The sequence below is a fragment of the Porites lutea genome, chromosome 2 (genome assembly GCF_958299795.1).
Source record: "Porites lutea chromosome 2, jaPorLute2.1, whole genome shotgun sequence".
NCBI lineage: Eukaryota > Metazoa > Cnidaria > Anthozoa > Scleractinia > Poritidae > Porites > Porites lutea.
Genome location: NC_133202.1, coordinates 25,162,751 through 25,178,885, shown reverse-complemented (window position 1 = coordinate 25,178,885; position 16,135 = coordinate 25,162,751). Strand labels below are relative to the sequence as shown.

Below are 16,135 nucleotides of genomic sequence, written 5' to 3'. Positions count from 1 at the left end.
AACGCGAGCATTTCTCTGAGTTTCCCAGCGCCAACATCATCTAACTGACTTAAACTCGAACAATAAAAAAATTATAGAGTTACTCCCATGGTCGAATCGCTTCGAACAACGCAAATAGCCTTCTTCAGGTTCGCAACGCCTTGTGGGTTTTTCAGGGGGAGCGCAGACAAGGTACAAAAAGTATCCGTGCAAGGGTTCATGCAAGAGAAAATCCTATGAAACCATTTGTGAGAACATCGTTTCTACGTACCAGACCCTCGTGTTTTCCCTCCCCCGGATGACCACTTTTTGACACCGACGACCGAAAACCCATTTTATAGGGACCTTACGATCCGACAACGGCGACGGCGACGTGGGACTTTTTTACTTCCGGTCACGTACTGCGCATGAGTAGATGTCTGAGACGGCGGTGTCCCTTCACGCGCGGACGTCTAGAAGCCTTGTTTGACGTTGTGCGAAAACGTGGAAATTAAAACCCAACTATGGCAAAGGAGTCAAGGTAAAAACGAGACTTTGCGACTAAATTTAAAGAATACTAGTTTGTATGAAATGTCCGAAACGAACAGAGCGTGGAGTCTTTTGTATACGACCACAAACTGAATGGAGAGAGATTTGACTTATTTTGCTTTGTATTTGTTTGTGATTGTACTTCACTCGCTATCACTGAGCTTTCTTATCACTTACTTTCCAACTTTTTTTCTCGATCAAAAAAAGAGAACAATTAAGCTTAATTTTATTTTGGGTTTACTAGGAAATAGTAGAGAGATTTTGTCGGCAGCGGTACTAGATTCGACCGATGAAAAGTGTATAAATACTTTCATTGAGCTAATTTTCATTTATAATCGTAGATTAACCTTATTTTACAAGGAACTCACTGGCTGGGTTGAACAGTTATATCGACGAATTCCGACTACCGCAAATATTGCTATATTTATGACTGAATCAAAAACAAATACAAAACAGAGACGTTCACATAATTTCCACTGTTTCCTAATTAAATAAGAATTATTTTACAAAATCCAAACTTTATTGATTGCCCAATATTTTGCTCCAAATGCTACACATTTTTTAGTAATTCATGACTGTTTTCATTTGAAAGCGCCCTTCCAACCTTAATTGTATGTTTCCCTCATTCGGAAGGCAAAGGATAACCATCATGTATTCTCATGATCATTTCTTTATCTGTCAACAAGTTCAGCTAATTTATTGGAGGAGTAAAGAAAACAAAGATATTGTCTACTATTATGATGATCTAGTTAATACCACCCAAAGCAAGTTATATGTTATTTGTTTTAAAAATTTTGATCATGATTAGGACCAAGTGCTAGTAAATCTCAGATACAATGATAATTTTATTGTTAGCAAATTTTGCTGATATACTGATAGTTCTTCCTCATGAACTAATTTTTGTTGCACTGCACTTTCAGTCAATCAATGAAATGGACTGAAGAACACGAATTGCTTATGTTGAGGGAATTGATGCTTTTGCAGCCATGGCTGCACAAGAAAGGAACTAGTGAGAGAGGAGATGATTGGGAAAAGCTGGCAGTATCCTTAAATACTATTCCTTATCCCCAATTCCGTGTTACTCAACGGTCTGTTCGTGACCACTATTCAACAATGGAAAAGAGAAGAAGGAAAAAAGTCAGGGAAGAAGACAGAGCCTCAGGTATTGCCCCTGAAGAGGACAAGGAACTAGATCAACTGTTAGATGAAACCATTGAACTCTTTGATGAGTCTGACAAAATCACAGATCAAACAAAACAAAAGCAGGAAGAAGAAGCAAAGAAAGCAGAGGAAATGCGGAAGAGATCATTGGAAACTTTTAAAGATAGCGCCAAAAGGAATGCCGATGAACAGCAAGGAGCAAGACCGAAAAAGGGTAGAGCTAGTGGTGCAAGCACTCTGGCTTACCTGAAGGATAGGGCAGAAGTAGAAGCTACTTTAAAACGTGATGAATTGGAGATAAAAAGGCAAGAGTTAGCACTGCAAGCAAAGGAGCAGGAAGGAAGACAACAGCAGTTTGATATGATGAACAAGCAAACTAGAGATATTCAGCAGCTTCAGCAGCAGCAAATGCAGCAGTTTATGCAAATGAATGCAAACATGATGCAACAGCACCAACAACAAACCCTTGCGCTTATGGAACTAATGAAAAAGTTTGCTGGGAAGTGATGCTGGGAAGTGATGCTGGTCAATCTCTGCAAGAGGTCATTTGAATGCACAAAGAGTTCACATTTTTATTAACTTGAACATTTTCAAGGAAGTTAAAAATTAAAGATTTATAATAATAATTACTTGTTTACATATATAGTTGTAAAGGAAATGTTGCTTAATTTTGCCAACCTTTGAAAGTCACCGAATTGATGTTATGCCAGTATCAAAACTGGGGCTGAGCCTTTATCAAGGCAATAGGGCTTATCCAACTATAGAATTGCATTACTCTCTGTAAACATGCTCACCATTATTTGTTCTCATTTAATAGTTTGTTTTGGTGGCATTTATTTCACTTTAATTCCAATATGTTAGCCTTTCTCGATTGTATAATTTTTTTTTTATTAAAAAGCAGTTCAATTTTCGAAAGGAAAAGTGTTATGTAACTTTTGTAAAACCTGTTTGGCAGACTTAGTGAAAATAATCCCCAATTTCTGGGGGAGAAACATCAAAGTAGTCTGATGTGGTGGATCCGTAACAACAAACACGAGCATTATGAAGAAGGGCACATGTCACATACATTTTGCCAACAGCACTTAAACTTATTTTCAAGTTTTTTTTGAAGTCCAGAAATTTAAAATAATTTATTATATCACAGAAAATCCATTCAACAGAAACTCTGACTTCACTCATAGATTCATTCCATGCAGACTGTATGGGAGTTAGTCCAGCTCCTCGAAAAGGTCCTTGCAGATGTAGTCGAAGAGGATATGCCGGATCTCCATAAATACATAGGGGGTTCCCATTTGTGTCCACTGAAAATCGTTGCAATTGGTTTAACACTCCAGATCTAGCTAACATCCCACTGTCATGTCTCTTTCCCTCGACAGGCCCAAACAGGTTGGCAACAAGGCCACTGGGTGCTGCGATAGATTGAAACTTTATAGCATGGACTTTTTTGTGACCATTGTATAAGCACTTTTGGTTTTTTCCTGGTCGGCATATGGGCCTCACAGTACCGTCAACAAACCCCCAACAGTTGTCAAGAGCAGCTCCCCTGTTGTGAACTGCAACGGCAAACTCCTCTAAATGATCGGGTCTTAACCAATCCTGGTTCAAATCAGTGAGAAGGCGGTTCCATGTTTCATACATCTTGTTCATAACAGCATTTGAGATCATACACAATTGTGGTTCTGGCCTTCCAAATCTGGGTACATGTCTACGTATCTACAGGGATAGGCAAATCTTTTAAGAAAAATGCACAATGCCTCAACCATGTCGACATTTACACCATTGTAGCAAACGATCCGATCCGGTAAAGTAAACACCTCTGCCAAGTTGTAAATGTCATTCTTGAAAAATCTAAACTCAGTTTTACATTCATCATCGGTCATCTTGTCGAGATCGAAGCACTCGTAGTTAGTGTACGGTAAATCCGGATTTTTAGGCTTGTGTAAATCGTAGAGTAGCACGAATTCTTCAGCGTTAATCAAACGGGAAGCATGAGCCAGGAGAATAGTGTCACGGAACTTTGGCATGGCTTTCTAAAAAACTTTCGTTGACTTAAACACGATAAACATCAATGACCGCCGTCAACGTTCCCGCTCGTAAAATTCGTAATCTCAATTTTGGCGGGAACGCCAACACGACGTGGCCCCGCTCGACCCAGACTTCTCACGTTGCCGTTGCCGCCGCCGTTGTCGGATCGTAAGGTCCCTATTGACTGGGCTTGCCGGGCAGCCCAGTAAATATATTAAGATGATAACTATTTTTATGCAAGACACACAAAAAACTCATTATCGGACTGACTTAATAATACCTGAAGAATAACTTTATAACGTTGGGTAAATTTTACTTGACAAGAGCGGCCGTTGATACTATTTGGTGTGAATTTTAACTTGTACAGTGTACAAGAAATGGAGCATGAAAAAGTCTTAGTTATCAAAGATTATCATAATAATACCGATCAAAAAAGTCAACAGACTCACAGTGCAATTGCACTGTGAGTCTGTTGACTTTTTTGATCGGTATTATTATGATAATCTTTGATAACTAAGACTTTTATGCTCCATTTCTTGTACACTGTACAAGTTAAAATTCACACCAAATAGTATCAACGTACAGAAAGTTATTAAGTGAACTTTGAAATCAAAAAAATAAATTTGAAGCAATAAATAAAACAAATACAATGAAACCTCTATTCAGGGGACACCCTCAGGACCAAAGCAAGTGTCCCTTAAATAGAGGTTCCCCCTGATTAGAGGTTGGGCTGGGGTTTGTTAATAATCAACCAACAATGACTACATAAAAAAATCATCATTAGGGACTTAAAGATGCCACAACAGCGACGACAAAGAGAACGTCAAAAAGGCAATAGGTTTAAATAAATAGGCAAAGCAACAACTCTGCATGTGCACCATGCTTTTTTGTACAGTTTTTTTTAGCTATCACTGCACGACCAGGACAAGAACATGCCAAATTTCACGTTTTATTGAGGACGTAAACAAGCGACGGCAAAATTTTTTTCTCCTCATCAGGGGCGTAGCTAGGGGGTGGTCCTAGGGGGCCTGTGACCCCTTTCCCCGCCCTTGTGAGATAACTGTTTTATGTCCCTATAATTCAGGTGTACAAGTACCCATAAATGATTTAGCAAAAATAACATACATGTAGGCTGTGGGCTTAAATGGGGACCTCAATAAATAATATTTCAGATCCCAATAACTAAAAGAGTTGATTTTTATACTGGTACTGTATAATGAAACAGGACTTTACAGTACACATGACCTACAATCATACCCAAATTTTTAAAAGAGAGAAATGACATTTGAAGTCATACAGTGGCTTAGAAAGAGATAATAGCAAGCCAAGAAGAGGAAGTTTTTTTGAACTACTTTTGAAAGTTAGCAGTATACATGCAGTTTGTTTTTGTAACTGATATTTCAATTTCAACCTCAGAAACCCAAGGAAAGCTTACACAGTATCAGCGCCACAGGAAGAAAAACAATCGAAAAATCTTACATCCTGTGGACCTGTGAGCCTTTGGCAGATTTAGATCTGGAAAAACAACACGGAAAGGTAATTCAATGAAGAGCAGGAGAAAAAAAAAAAACTAGAAAAAGGGATGAAAACACCATAATCACTTGTCATTGATCTACTGACAAGGATAAGCAACTGTTATTACTACAGGAAAATACACAAGAAGGCGGTCAGTCAAGTCCCTGACAACAAAAATTATTATTTCTTTCCCACGTACATCCCAACCTAGATGTATCCACCTGGTCCATCGATATCTCCACAAACCTGAGTTATTTTTTCTGTCTTCTCTTGGCTACTGGGTTAGTGGAGTTTAAATGGAATCTTTTGCATAATTTATTCCATTTTGATAATAGCATGCAATACATACATGTACATTAAATTTGTATTATTTGCTGTATGCTGGAATTGGTTTTTGGTCTCCAAGTAAGTTATCAAAAATGGGAGAAACTTTTTATAGTTCTGAGAATTCTATAAAGATAATAATAAAAAAAATTCAAGGAAAAAAAAACCCCTTTGGCCCACCCCTAAATCTGCCCTTACTGTTGCTTAATGTCACAGCTCCTTTGTTACTGAGAAGAAGCTGATAGGTGCCTGAATCAGGGTGAGATGAAAATTAAAACTCATTGCCCTTTGGGCAAACTCAGTTGCTGAAGTTTAGTAGCCACAGCACAGCAGTCACGCTGGTCAACCAACCCCTTTTCTGTAGCATTTCAGATTACTCTTTGTCTTGGCAAATGCTGCTTACTCACTGGACACCCCATGAGTTGCGCTTCACTAGCACTGTGCTATCAGATAGCACTTTTGTTGCACCCTGTGAATGGTGTGCCAAAATGGTGAGAGATTAAAGTGTTGAAAAAGTTTGTGAAAAATTGTGTTTTGATGAATTTTTATACTTTAAAAAACTACGAAAACTGTAGATTCAATAATTAAAAAATACACTGTATGCCATTGGCCAACTTAATCCATTTTAAGGTTAAGTCACAACAATTATATTTAGGTTAAAAATGTGTCTGCTAATCGGGTTTTGAAACATCATGTACATAGAGGATATTACACGGTGGCGCGAAGATATGAATTTTATTTTTGAGTGGCAAAACAATATATTTTACGAACGAGCGCAGCAAGTGAGTAAAATATTGTTTTTGCCACGAGAAAATAAAATTCATATCTTCAAGCCGCTGTGTAATGTTCTTTTTATTATGTAGACAAAATGACATCGATAAAATAATAGAGGGAAATTACCAAAATTACGTCATCGATAAACTCACGTGTGAGATTATGAAAAATAAACCACTCGGGTCCCGGATGTAGTTATTATGAATTTTACGAGTGGTATATTTTCCTGTAAAACACTCGTGTCTATATAATAAAATTCTTTCTAACTTTCTAAACTTGTTGTAAATCTTTCTACCATAAATTATACCATAAATTTTCAATTGATCAATTAAAATCTCATTCTAGAAAAATCATATAAATTGACAACGCTGTACCCTCCTAAATGCAAATTCCTGACTACCTTTAAATGGCAGAAAAAGAAAGAACAAAACATTTTCAGCAATCTGTTCAAGATGCAATAATGATTGAAGCTGAAAATAATAATATTAGCCTTACTAAGTTTTCAAATAACAAATAAATTCATGATTTTCATGTCTTCATTTAATGACGAAAGTTTCAATTTTATTTGCACTTACACTGTATGCGTAAAAAGTACCTCTTAACAAAATGGGAACATTTTCGTAATAACCGGTAGTTTCACTATACACAAATTTATACGTGGATTTTTCCATATGACACTGTGTCCCTTCAGATCAAAATAGAGAGCTGTAGCAACAACAACTGCAATAGCAACAAAGACATCAAAAAAGCATTTATACATTTTATACTACTCCTAGGCAAAAAAAATAGTCTGCACATACAGCACACTTTTTTGTACATTTTTTGACATCACCTGATAAAATCCCTCCGTCAGCGGACATTTTATGGAGGATGTAAACACACCACTCACAAATGGATTTCTCTTTCTCCTACTAAACTGCAGTCGAACCCCTCAGCTTGGACACCTCTCTAATACGGACACATCTATATTACCGACAGTTTCCAATGTCCCGACAGAATTCTCCTATATTTTCTTTAAAAAAAAACCTCTATAATACAGACTCTCTCTAATACAGGCAACGGACACTAAATCTTGGCCCTAGAGAGTAAATTCATATAACCTTAACCTCTTTATTTACGGACGCTGTAGTGATCAGGTGAATTCCGAATCCCGGTCAAGTGAATTTGCACAGAAGGGTAAATCCCGTCTAGTCTGGCTGACGAGCTATGCAAGGTGACTTCAAAAGCCCAGTCGCTGAATACCCAATAATTAATTTGCAAAAGGTGTACAGAGGAACATAACCAACTGTTTGAAGGCTTCAATATTAATAACTATACTAGATAGCATGAAGATATTTTCTATTACATTTTGTACTCTAGCTACTGTTTACCGCACTTGCAAAATAGCGAAAGACACTTTCAGAATTGTGCTTTACGCTAAAACTTTTTACATGCAGAATTGTGCTGTAGCTCATTTCGTCTTAAAACAGTAATTTGTCTACGACAGTACGTATGTAGCTGATATGTACAATTTTGTATACTACTGAAAGACTAGTGTCTTTGTACTGTGAATTAATAAACTTCAATGCAGTTTAAAGACGAGTGCAAGCCTGGTTTTAGCTGCTAAACACTTAAAACTGTAAGTGGAGTCATAATAGTGATGTCATCGTTGTGACCTCTTTTATACGGACACCTCTCTAATACGGACACTTTGCTCTGTCCCTTTGGTGTCCGTATTAGAGAGGTTCAACTGTAATGGGATCGATTCCAAGAAATCAATTTCAGGGGACTTAACCTACTTTCTGACATTTAAAGCAACTGAGTTGAAATAATAATTATTGCAACAAAAGTTTAAAAAAGTGCAAAGACTTCATAATACTACATTTTCCACAAAAACATAGTAAAAGCAAGGGTTACTTGTTGCCTGACTCACAACTTACAGTTGACTGTGATATGAGTAAACTGTAACGTGTAGTTCCAGAAAACATCCATAATACCCCCCCCCCCCCCCCCCCCACCTGCCCTGCCGCCACAGAATTTTCTGTTATCTTACTTGGTTGGGACCCCCTAAAGAGAATATTTTCATCAAAAATGCTGTTGCACTATACTTTTATGCGGAAGATAATTGTATGTTTTCTGTTCTATTAGAGAGGAAAAATCTTTTTACTCACCTTAAAACAGTGTCTAATGTTCTCGATTTTGCCTTGCATGTAAGGATCTTTCTTTGTTAATTATTAACAGTGAGTAGAGGTGTATGTGAACTGACAACCAAGGAGGCAATACCTTTATACGAGACACATGGTAAACTGGACAAAAGTGTTCTGGATTGACGTTTTATTAAACAAAAATAAAACAAGCCATAAGGACCCTTAATGGTACTTTTGTCCTTTAAACAATATTAAATTCCACACATGGAATAATAAATTATTTCCATGTTGATCACAGAAGGAGGCATTGCGTTACGGTGTATCAAAACTTGGTGACAAAATCACCAAGGTACACAAAATCACGTAATTTTTAAGAAAAACAAATCAGATGTTTTTTGATGAAAAAGAAGTGTTGTCATGTTAGAATGTTGTCTCCAAATAAATCTTGCAGCAAAGATAACTTGGATCGCGTCATTGATGTGCTGCAGCAGTATAATCCTTTGATACATCAGCAGTTAAGAGACTCAAAGATTCAAGCTCCAATAGCCTGCGTAGCAAGCGTTTCCGCGCGTGTTCGTCTAGAAAGTTGGGACAAGAGCAAAAAAAAAAAAAGAATGGCGGGGGAGGGGAAGGGGAAAGAAGGAAACGCTTGCCCGCAAACCCCACGATTTCAAAAAACTGCGTTCGCCCACGAACGCAGCTTCTGATTGGTGCAGTGCGGGTAGTGTTGATTACTTAGCACTCGAAACATCAATAAAACAAGGTATGCTTTGTTTACGTGCATCACAGCTCTGGTCTCATCTGATTTGTGGTCGCAGATTACAGATGGTTTGGACTGGTATTTATTTGAATCGAGTTTGTGCGAAGGTTTATGAGATCGGAGTCTTCAAAGTATAAATGGAGATCGAGTAGTGGAGACTAGGGCAGGCCCATTTATTGAGAATGACGGCATGCAGATCTGATTGGAAAAAATGGACTGTTTGTTGGAGATAACATCAACTTAAATTAGAACGTCAGTACTCGACACTAGCTAAACCGCCATGGTCAAGCGATTTGTCAGCTTTTTGAAATGAAAAGATTCTTTTTGTTTATTGGAAATTTAGCTGCATATATTGTAGAGAACGTTTCCACACGGGCTGAAGAGCAGCCACTCTGCAAAACTTACAGCCGGCGGAGTGAATTGTACCGGACAAATCATTTTTGACGTTTCGACAAGGTTTCAGACAAGATAAAGCCACACAATAAAAAACAAGAAATTCCACAGCAATCGCTCAGAGTTGTAACTTTCTTTTATCGTAAACCTTTTTAATTACAGTTTTTGCAATCGCCTGGAACGTGTTCTATTAGAGAACAAAGTAATTTTACAAATCTGGTAATCCAGGGGTAATCTGTTCTATTTTGACGAGCTATCAATTTACAAATGAACCGAGCTATTAATTTACAAATGAACCGAACCGTGAAATATCAAGGGGCGTTTTCCAGTATCGTGGGGTTTGCGGGCAAGCGTTTCCTCTCCTCCCCTCCCCCTCCCCCCGCTCTAATTTTCACGCAATAAGTAGATTGGAAACTCTTGCTACGCAGGCTAAGCTGCAATAGATATATATATGCTACCACTGGAGGGCCACGAGGCAAATCCACAGAGTTGTTTGAATCAAGCTGTTGTGCAACACAACATGAGACTAAATGGCAAGCTCCTGAGAGAAGGGCCAAGAAATATGGTCCAGCAGCTATTAGAGAGGCCCAAATAGCAGTGTCTGAAGTTCTTGGCCGACTACGCTTTAACACAGCAGCATTTCGTGGCTGCTGGAAGGAAGCATGAGCAACAGGCTGCCATCTTCAAAACAGATGGAAGACCAATCTAGTAGCAAGAAGAGTTTAAAGATGACGGAAGTCTGAAGAAAGTGCCATATTTCAGTGGTCAAATAAGTTGTAGATTCATAAGTTTTCCTTGTCTTCAGTTTTCCCATTGAATGCTTTTCAATACATCCACAAAAATGTCGCGATATTCTTAAAACAACAACCCTTCATTTTTTAATTCATTTTTTTTTCTTAGAAATCACGTGATTTTGCATACCTTTGTGATTTCGTTACCATGTTTGGATATGTTGTAGGTTAATTTGTTTCTTAGGTCAATCTGTTTTTAACCTAGGTCAGTTTGTTTCAACCTAGGTCAATTTGTTCCAAACCAGGTTAATTAGATGTAAAGATGTATTTACTATCACCCTACATTAGGCCAATTAGTTTTGACACTTTAAAAGACCCATTAAGTTAGTATTTGAGTTATGGGTCATTATACTGTTAGAATAGGGAAACATAATGTTGGGGTATTACTGGGTGGTTTAAACAACAACAAGAAAAATGTATTTGTAAAATATTGTAATTAATATAGTGTACAACAAGTCTTGATCCTGCAATTACTTCCTCAATAGAACTATAGGTGGGGCAAGATTTATGGTTCAGTAGGAGGAAGGATTAGCTATGTTGTTAAGTGCACAGTCTCAGTGCGAAAAGTCCTAAGTTTGATTAATAGATATGACCACAAAATCCTTCTTTTGACTTCTTTACTTTCTGTATTCCCTGTAGCTTTAAGTAGATTGAAATAACCGTCTAACAGAGAACTGATAGAAAAGGGGGGTAAAATGAGCGCACCATCGGCCTCAGGTTTGTTAATCAGATGACTGTTTTTGAGCTAATGCTGTATAATAAGGACACAATCTTTACCATTAATTTTTACTTTTAATATTCTATGCACCAGTATAGCATGGATGCATGCTAGAACTTGCACATTCAATACTTGCCAAAACTTAAATGGTAAAATCAGAATTAACATGGCATATTAAGGCTATAAAACATGCACAGTCCTTAATTATAATGATTTAAATTTAGGGTATATTTCAATATTGAGTCCCAGACTGTAAGATTCATTTTCAACATGTTTGTTTGAGGTGTACTGATGGTGAATTCAGTAATGCAACAATTAATAATAAACACATTATTAAATGTCTAGTAATTGTTATTGAGCACCTCATCAGTAGGTTCGAAAATGACATTACTTGTCCCAGCTGTTAATTTTTAAGCTGTCAGTATAGTAAAAATTTACTAAAAAAAATACTCGGTGTCGGGTGAGTGAGGACAACTCAGAATGCTTTAATTAATTTTTCTAATTAATTTTCTAATTAATTTTCGTTGTATCACAACTACAGCTGTTTGGACAAAAGTAATAATTTTACTTGAAATTAATGGAGGTAGATGTACATTAGCATGTAATTTACTGATTTACAGCCATTTTGCATGCGGCAGAAAAAGTGATTTCTTTCGAGTAATCAAACGTTACACTTGTTTGTGTGCACTTTTTTAGTCGGCTAGTGGAAATGTATGTTGAAATGATTCCAAACTTAGTAACTATTTTAGCATAGTTGCCATCAACTTCTGTTACTTTTCCAAGCAGTACATTTGGATGTAGTGGTGAAGTTTTGTCTACTTTATCTATTTTGATGGAAACAAATTCATCAATTTTGAAGTCCTTCCACTTTGTTCCTTGATTTTTGCATTTTCCTGTTGTAGCTTTCTTGGTTTTCTCTTATACATTCATGGATGGCATACTTGCGTTTGTTGGGGTTTTCAACTGAAGGTTCCACTTGTAAGTCAGCCACAGAAGGTTGTCCTGTATTTGCATTTTCAAAAGGTGCCAAAAGGTCATCTTGAGAACTGGGGTCTTTTAGCTCAGAAGCCAGCAAACTGGGTGAAATCTGTTTTCCTGGGTTGTATGTTGCTCACTTTCCTCGATGTGATCGTCTTCTGTTCTTCCAGGTGTCTCTTTCCTTGGGGGTATCCCAAACACAACTTCATATGGAACTTTGTTTATTGCCCTGTGCAAAGTTATGTTCTTCTTGTATGCCGGCTCACCTAGAACTGTGCACCACTTTCCGAGACTTTCATCTCTCTCCTTCAAAATGTTTAGAATGTTCTCTTTGACTGTGCGGTTATTTCTTTCCACCAGTCCTTGGGTTAATAGCGTACGAGGTGCCCCATGGACTTGCTTAATGTTGTTTTTTTCACACAGGTCACTCATTGTCTTGCTTTTAAACTCTTTCCCATTGTCTGAGTGAAGTACTGATGGAAAACCAAACATCCAAAATAAATTAGTTAATGCTCCTGCTACTCCTTCAGTTTGCTTTCTTTTGAGAGCAAACAGCCATGAAAACTTTGTATAATGGTCAACAACATGAAGTACCCATAGATGTCTCAAATGGCATTCACAGGGCAAATTGCGGAAGTCTATGAGATCCATCTCTACGTGACCAAGAAACTGGTTTGCTTTTATTGGAGTTAAAATTGGTTTCTTGCAGTGGTTTGTTACACTTCTTTGTTCTTGGTGAAGTTTGCAGAGGGAGACAAAGAGGTTGACGACATCTTGAGAGATTCTTGTGTAGTAGTTCCTTAGGTATCTTTCTGTCTTGTCTCTTCCTCGATGAGCTGTTGCTGTGTGAGCTTCACATAATAGTCTATAGACGTCTCTCTTTGGAACTACTAATTTATTATCTGAAGCTGTCACCTTTCCTTCGCATGTCAGACTCCACTTGTTTCTTGCAAGTTTCTGTTTTGTTTGTTTGTCAATATTGGGATGTTTTTTCTCTTCAGGTGTTGATTGAAGCCACCTTTTACACTCATCAAAGAAGTTATCCTCTATATATAATAATGTGTTGCTGTTCTTTCTTTTCTTTGACTGCTTGAGCTCTTCCAATTTGGTTTCAAAGACAGTGCAATCAACACATCCTGCCATGTTGGCCTGTAGGGCTGAGAAGGACTGGGCCCATCACACGTGTTACTTGCATAATTTAAGGAAATGTATTTTTGTATATAATTTAGAAAAATACCTGAATTTGCATCCAAGCCACTGTGGCTCAATAGATAAGGTATCAGGATGTGAATCCTAAGGCAAAGCAAAGATCGCTGGTTCAAGACCCAGCAGGTAAGCAATGACATTTGAAAAAATAAGAGATTGGGATGCTATGAGTGAAAGGGTAGGTAATGGGTGAGGTAGAGAGAGAGAAAATTGAAGGTGCAATTTTCTTTGCCGTCATAAAAAAAAACAAAAACAAAAACAAAAAAACAACCTAGGTTGAAACAAATTGACCTGGGTTGAAACAAATTGACCTAGTTTGAAACAAATTGGCCTAGGTTGAAACAAATTGACCTAGGTTGAAACAAATTGGTCTAGGTTGAAACAAATTGACCTGGTTTAAAAACGAATTAACCTAAGGTTTAATTTGACCTGCAACAGATACGCTGTAATACAAGTCCAACATGAAAATATTTTCCCATGTGTGGAATTTGATAAACTTCAAAAGAGAAAAATATAATTGAGGTTCCTTGGCTTGTTTTATTTTTGTATAATTAATATAACATCAATCCAAAACAGTTTCGTCCTGCAGTGTACTATGAGAGCATCTATGAAAGAACCAGTAAACAATAAACAATTACTGAACTTTCAGTTAAAAACAAGTTAGAAGAAGGCTAATAGGACATGACCATAACACAGTGAATACCACAATTATATTGTGAAATATAAAGCAATGAGCTGGATGACCAGCATAATTCATGAACCGATGACATTCATATACATGTAGACTATATCATACAGGTAAGCTGTGAAAAAAGCATTCTGAGCTATAACTGTTAATGTAAAATCATCAATAAAAACAATAATTCTTGTTTCAAAGTCCCTGGAAAAAAAGACCTTGAGAATCAGACCCCACCCTCTTGGAAATTGCCTTCTCTTGGACCCCCTTCCCATTGGAATTTCTGGTGCCCTCCGTGGGGGGAAGTATAAACCGCATCCTGGTATGGAGGGTAAGAGTTTCCATTTTCTCACAAACCTATGCAGGTAAACATGTAATGGCTCCTGGAGTCACTGCAAGTTTTTCCTTAAACTTTTTAAACAGTTCATTGTTGTTAAATGTACATGTATTTTCTGCTGACACTAAACATGAAAGGCATTTTAAAATAACCTCAGTGAATTGGTAATGATCAAATGCAAACACAGCACTGGTTTATTCATTAAAAGTTCTTACATGAATCAAGTGAACTCACTCATTTCAATTCCTCATGAACCTATTGTTGTGGTGCATCAAGCTACCATGGTGGCGAATCATCTACATAAAACTTGTAAATGAGGTACAGTAACACTAGCAAATAAGAACCTACTTTTTTTAAAGTCTGGCAAAATAGGTTCTTGTATTTTGGGGTACTTAATGGCAATTTAGGGTATGTAGGTTCTTAATTAGGTTCTTAGTTTTACGTATGAAGGAGATAGATAGTTGATTTAAAATTACAAAAATAAATTAACTTTTAAGTTATTCATAATAATTTTATTATGTCATATAACCCTAACAAAACTGATGACCAAATTTCTTGTTAGTCTCAACTGCAGATTCAGAATCTGTAAGCTATGTTTTGTTCCTTGTATTTAGTCCACAAAAGGGAAGACATGGTCCCTGCAGGGTTGAACATAGAAACCATGGAAACTGGGGATATAAAGATCAGAATTGCGGCACGACTCAGGAGCCACGAATGCTTTGTGAAGAAAGCTTAGGAAAAGTTAATGCAAAAGATTTAGAGCTTTTCCGGAATAGGTTGGTCCACGAATTCTATTACTTGAAAGTGCTGATTACTTTGGAACAAGTGGTCGAGAAAAAGAAGAATCTTAATGAGCAAAACCTCGATCAATGGGACAGATGGTGTGGCTAACTGGTCAGGTGTTGTAAACTTCCATTGAACAATTTTCATTTTCAGCGATGACCGAAATGACATGCCATGTTCATCACTTTTTGTGCTCTCTGGCAATGATGTAATTTCTCTCATACTCGAATCCAGGCCCTTAATTTTCCTGTATTTATACACATGTACTCAGTCAATTTAGAAACAAATTGTCAAATACCATACATAAAATAAAATATCCTGAAGAATACTTGACTAGTACTGTCGATAGAGTAGGAAGTCAAAAACTTGTCACAAGGAAATCCTGCTTCATGTAGATGTAATTGCCTCCTCATTTCTTGAGCAAGCGAGACTTATGAAAATACTTAAAAAATAACTCATAGGTACTCCCCCCTTTTTACAACCCATAGTTACCCCCCTTTGTTAAATTGTTTATCATAATTTAAGCTTAACTTGCTATGATGATCTTCCTTGGCTAAACTTGCTTCATGATATCATGTTTGAATCCCGCAGTCGCAAGGACATATGTGAGCATTTTTGATTGGCTAGTTTGTTACACAGTTTAATGTGATTAGTCTGACATGAATTAAGCATTGACAGGCCAAACACGACTAATATATATAATATATAGCTTGTGAGAAGGGAAATTGAGCTTTTGATAGTGCAATTAACGTGACCGAAGAGTCAGCTTGAACAACAGTGGTTTTTCTTGCTCTCTTTATGTGTAGTTTATGTAGTGCATGGAGTATTCTACACTGAGCAAATTTTATTTTACCACTTTGGGTCTCACATTTAGAGGTTGAGGAAACTGGTCTATTCCATGCATATTGAGCAATTTAGTTCCTATGGTTTATGTTTCTGCCGATGAATTCTGACAGGATTTGATCACAAATGCAGTTTACCACAAAATGACTTTCTTTTACCTCTGTTTAATACGGTGGCCCACAGGGGACATGCTGCAAATAAAAAAGTTGCTGCAAAAT

At 37.2% G+C, this 16,135-nt stretch overlaps 1 protein-coding gene and 2 pseudogenes across 1 annotated transcript; 1 reads left to right on the top strand and 2 right to left on the bottom strand.

Annotated features, from left to right (window-relative positions):
- LOC140925907 (probable serine/threonine-protein kinase DDB_G0271682) overlaps positions 1-16,135 on the bottom strand; it is a 40,978-nt pseudogene that overhangs the window by 12,431 nt on the left and 12,412 nt on the right.
- On the top strand, positions 416-2,175 carry LOC140928102 (uncharacterized). Its single transcript, XM_073377822.1, has 2 exons — positions 416-499; positions 1,428-2,175. Exons 1-2 carry the CDS (start codon positions 483-485, stop codon positions 2,173-2,175), a joined length of 765 nt encoding a protein of 254 aa, XP_073233923.1. The 5' UTR covers positions 416-482.
- Positions 2,185-3,733, bottom strand: LOC140928097 (uncharacterized; annotated as a pseudogene).